Below are 5,086 nucleotides of genomic sequence, written 5' to 3' on the forward strand. Positions count from 1 at the left end.
GGCCAGGGGTAAAATGGTCATTTTACCCCAAGTATGGATTATTGGCCATAGATTGGAACCCAATTGTTAATTGGAACCCAATTGTTAATTGGGTGTTAGTTTTTACTAATAGCTCGAGGAATCGTCAAGGCAGCAGCTAGGGATTTCTTTCAGTGAGATTTAGCATTCGAGGTAAGTTTCCTCACTGAGTTTAGAGGGTATAAGGCATCAATGCCGACCCTTATTGATTATGCTATGATGCTAGGAGTCTGCGTAACCCTTGCATGTGTTATGTGTTATGTATATCGGGCGAGGCTCGATGTCAAACGAGGATTGAGGACTTAAATAAATGTTAGTGCTTATCATCATTATATGTGTTAGCATGATTATGTTAAATAGATGGTATGTGTATAGTAGGCGAGGCCGTGTGACAGGCGAGGCTTGAGAATAATAGATCTGTAAACCGAGCGGGGATTGATGTCAGGCGTGGCCCGATGCCAGGAGAGGCCTGATGTTGGGCGGGGACCCAGTATGTGATTTGTTATGTATGGTATGGGGTAGTTTGCGAACTCACTAAGTTTTATGCTTACGGTTTTCGGTTTATATTTCAAGTACTTCCAGTTGCAAGGGGAAGAGCTCGGGATAACTACATTGCACACACCATATGGTTCCACAGTCGATATTTCACTCTGATTTTATGATATTTGATACACTTTTGGGATGTATGGATAATGTTGGAATACTATTTTACTAAAATTAAAAATGAAATTTTCGGACCATGTTTTTGGGATGTTACTAGTTGGTATCGGAGCCTTGGTTTGAGGGATTTGGACACACTCTCGGGTGTGTCTAAACTCAAACTAAAGATTTGGTAAAAAGATTTCAAAAGAAACATATTTTAAGAAAAGGGTTCTTCTAAAATAAGAAAGGTTGTGGTGCATGCAATCAGTTGAGCTCAAGTAATTTTTCCCAAAATTACCCATACATGTTATTTGATATGCTTTGATTTGCGAATCTGTTAATCGCATGCTAGTTAGTGCTAAGGATCTACTCGGTTTGTGCATGATAGGATTAGGTGTCTAAGCCCATAACTAAAATTGGTATGTACTTGACCCGAGAGTAGCATGGTCGATTTGGGTTGCATATCACCAGGATAATTTGATAGGATGGACTTTTGAGAAGAGGTTATTTATGATTTGTTAATATTTATTATAAGTTCTAATTTATTAATATGAAATCATATGATTTAACTAGTATTAATAAAGAATTAATTTGGAATTAATTTTGTGATCAAAAGAGACTAATTAAATATATGAGGATTGATTTGGTAAATCAATCATTCTGATGGTGTGGGCCAATGATCCATGATTCTTTAGGTTGGGCTAAACCCATGTGACAACCTACGGATGATCCATGGAGGTTTAAACCCATGGAGCCTAAGTAATATGGAAGGTTATGCACATTTGGGTTTACATGGTGTAACCCTAATCTTGCCACACTATGTAAGAAGCCCCTTAGCATCCAAAATTGGCTACTAGACACTATAGTGTTCTTGGAGATCATTGAGCCGATTTTGGTGCAAGAAATACTCTCTCAAAAGTCTCCTTTGTTCTAGGTGTGTTGTGATTCCATTTGAGGTGCAACACTTGGGGCACTAAGCTCTTAAAGTCTAAGCTCAAGAAGTTCTACAAGATACAACCAAAAGGTAATTCTATAACTCTCTTTTATGTTGATTACATCATTTCCATGCTAGTTGTAGGCTTAATGATTTGGAAACAATATTGCATGTTTAATTAGAGAAAACATAGATCCAAAGCATTTAGGGTTGTATGTGCACCATAGGATGTTGTAGTATACTAAAACCCATCAGTGGTATACGAGCCTAGGATTGTTTTCCACTATACTTGATGGTTTATTGGTTTTCAAAGCAAAAAAATCAAATTTTCTGCATTCTGGACAGTGAACTCGCTGAGTCCTTTGTGGGACTCGTCGAGTCCACTCAAAAAAGGTCCAACTCGACAAGTCCAGTTCATGTAATCGCCGAGTTGGTGCTCCAGTGGGCAATTTTTCTAGTTTTTTTTGGCATGTTTTGGATTAAAATCATTACCATAAAATGTTTTAGTTCATAAAATCTGATTTTGTTGATATGGTAATGATGATTCTCATCCAAATAAAAGATAGTTTCAAAGTTTCATGATATGAATTCTCTTAACTTATGAGTTTAATTAGATCATAGACATATTGTGTGGTTTTGTTAATTACAACTTTTGAACTAAATGTTTTTGATGAAATCCATAACTTGTCCTCAAGTTATAGAAAGTGAAAAGTTTCAATTTTAAATGTTATCATAAAATGGTTTTAAATCTTCCATAACTTGTCCTCAAGTTATGGAACTTGAAGAGTCTTTTACATAAATGTTTTTATGAACACCATAACTTGTCCTCAAGTTATGGAATGTCAAGAGTCTTTTCATAAAACCTATATTAAACTCATAAGTTATGGATACCAAAAGATTTTGAATAGTTCAAAACATGCCCTTATGTTTTGGAATTCACTACTAGAAAAATAGTCTTTTACGACGCACAATTAATGACACACACTGATAGAGGACGTGAATTTGTGCGTGCCTTAAAAATTAATGTCAGTTTTCCAAAATTTGAAGGATAGAGGACACACATTTTTGCGTGCCCTAAAATTAGTGTCAGAAAAAAAAACGGACGGCACCTATAAAAAAATGTGCATCGTGTAACTGTGTCGCTTAATATTTTTTTTAAGGAAACACGCGTTTTTAGGGGGGAAATGAAATCCAAAAAATTAACCCCAGCCTATTCATCCCAAAAATTCCCCGCCTCTTCAAATTAGGGCCTTCGTCTTCATCCACAACTTCCTCAATTCCTCGATCCACCACCTCCACCAAAAACCTAATTCTTAGTTCCAACACGTTCTTACACTCTTAATTCAACCCTAATGAGCTGAGGATTTAGGGTTGTTACCTCCTAGTTATCAATTTGAGCCGATGATTTAGGGTTCCTAAATTCGACCCTAATTTTTTCTATCTTACTCTCATATTTCCATCTCATCCCTCTCGCCCTGTTCAAAACACATAAGGGGTGGCGAAAACACTATTTTTGTGCATATTTTGGTCTTCACCAAGATCTGGTTTCCATTTAAGCTTTATGTTTCGAGCCCAAACCATCATGATGTGATGTCATCAGCTTCTTTTTTTACTTTGATCTCAAGGAGATGGAGTTTAACTCTGGCGGCTACGGAGGTGCAGGATGCGGTGGGAATGACTTGGAGCTATTGTGTAAGACGTTACAAGTGGAGCATAAGCTGTTTTACTTTAATCTCAAGGAGAATCCACGCAGTCGTTACCTGAAGATATCAGAGAAGACGTCGGGGACAAGGTCAATCGTAATCGTACCTTTCAATGGAATCTCTTGGTTCTTTGATAACACCAACTACTACGTCACTTCTGATGACCAAGATATTTCTAGCAAGGAAGTCCAGTTTGATAGCAAGGCAATTTATTATATTATACATTAGACATACTATACATACGCTTTCATATTTATTAGTTTGCAAAATGTGGATTGACTTTTCTAGTTTCTTCAACAATTATCATAGATTTTTCTTTCAAATAACCTTCATGTCTATCCAATTACCTATCTGATTAGGGTTTTTTCTTCAGGTGTTTTACTTTGACATTGAGGAAAATAGGAGGGGTCGGTTTCTCAAGGTATGTAGTTGTGTAATTATGGTTTCAGTATGCTTTAAAACGTGGAAGCTTGTGGGTTTTTCTGTTTGTACGTGTATAATCATGTAGGAATCACTTGTGTGTACTTGTATTGCAATATGAGTATACCTAAAGAGAATGAAATAATGTTTGTTCAGATTGCTAATCTTCAAAGATTTAGTTAAAGAAGAGGTTCTAAATGTAACCTATTAGTGTACACAAACAGAATCTTCATAAACATGAAACATGAAACATGAAAGCATATCCTGTGTTAATGGGGTGTGTCTACAGGTATCCGGAGCATCAGTTAGTAGAAACAGGAGTACTATCATTGTCCCAGCCGAAAGCACTAGAGATGAAGGGTGGTGTGCATTCAGGAACATCATGGAAGAAACAAATAAAGAATCTAAGCTTTTTGTTCTTCCCATTCAGGTTCCATTTTCAACCTTTCTCCACCTTTCTTTTCAAGCAACCGATCCATCTTATCTTTTTCATGATTCAATTTCTTCCTTTTAATAATAAGCAGCAAAATACCGATGCCATCTGTTGAGGAACAGGTCTTTCTAGAAAGGAAAACGGGACAATCAATAAAGGTGCAGAGGAAGGGGCAAATCAGTCAATTCGTCAAGGTCAGAAGAGTAAAGAGACATCTGTTGAAAGTGATAAGAAGCAATCTGAAGTGACTTCATGTACATCTAGTAGTATGATGGAGGGCCAAGTGCCAAAGGTTGTTCTTGTTGAGTCAAGTAAGATCCCAGCTGTTGCCTTAGGTTCTTCTGAAAGTGGACATGTTCCAATCTTGTTGACTTCCAAGAACACACCTGCATCAAAGAGACCATCAGTATCACCTTCACCAGCTGTATTGAAGCATGAATTCTTAGCAAAAGGGATTTGACTACATGTGTATTAAATTTTAATATTTTATAACATAGATTGATAATGCTTGAAGCCTTTTTCAATACGATGATGAAAACAGGTATCATGTGGAAATAGAAGAAGCATAACAATAAGAAGTAGAAACAAGAACGTGTTCCTTAATAGCAATGTAGTATTAGGTTATATAGTTAAGGAAAACTTCTTAATAGCAATGTACAATCATATACCCTTAATACCAACGTATTACAATTTTTTGACATGATGTTATTGAACGAAATTGATTGTTTTGGTATATATTTGTTTATGTATTTTTGTATTATACGTAAATGAGTAACATAAAGACGTGTCGTAAATGCATATCGTAAATGGTTGTTGAAGTTTATGACACGCAAATGCGTGTCATCTTCTTTTATGACATGGGCTTTAATGATATGCAACGTGTGTCCTAAATGCGTGTCATAAGGTTACGACATGCAAATGCGTATCATCTTACTT

General features: G+C 36.3%; 1 protein-coding gene across 1 annotated transcript; it reads left to right on the top strand.

Moving 5' to 3' along the window:
• Window positions 1–3,222: 3,222 nt before the first annotated feature.
• On the top strand, window positions 3,223–4,610 carry LOC145098968 (transcription factor Pur-alpha 1-like). The gene is made up of 4 exons (XM_079036555.1): window positions 3,223–3,501; window positions 3,671–3,718; window positions 4,007–4,147; window positions 4,287–4,610. Exons 1-4 carry the CDS (start codon window positions 3,223–3,225, stop codon window positions 4,608–4,610), a joined length of 792 nt encoding a protein of 263 aa, XP_078892681.1.
• Window positions 4,611–5,086: the final 476 nt, after the last annotated feature.

The sequence above is a fragment of the Lactuca serriola genome, chromosome 4 (assembly GCF_051521515.1).
Source record: "Lactuca serriola cultivar US96UC23 chromosome 4, Lser_US96UC23_V15, whole genome shotgun sequence".
NCBI classification, from domain to species: Eukaryota; Viridiplantae; Streptophyta; class Magnoliopsida; order Asterales; family Asteraceae; genus Lactuca; species Lactuca serriola.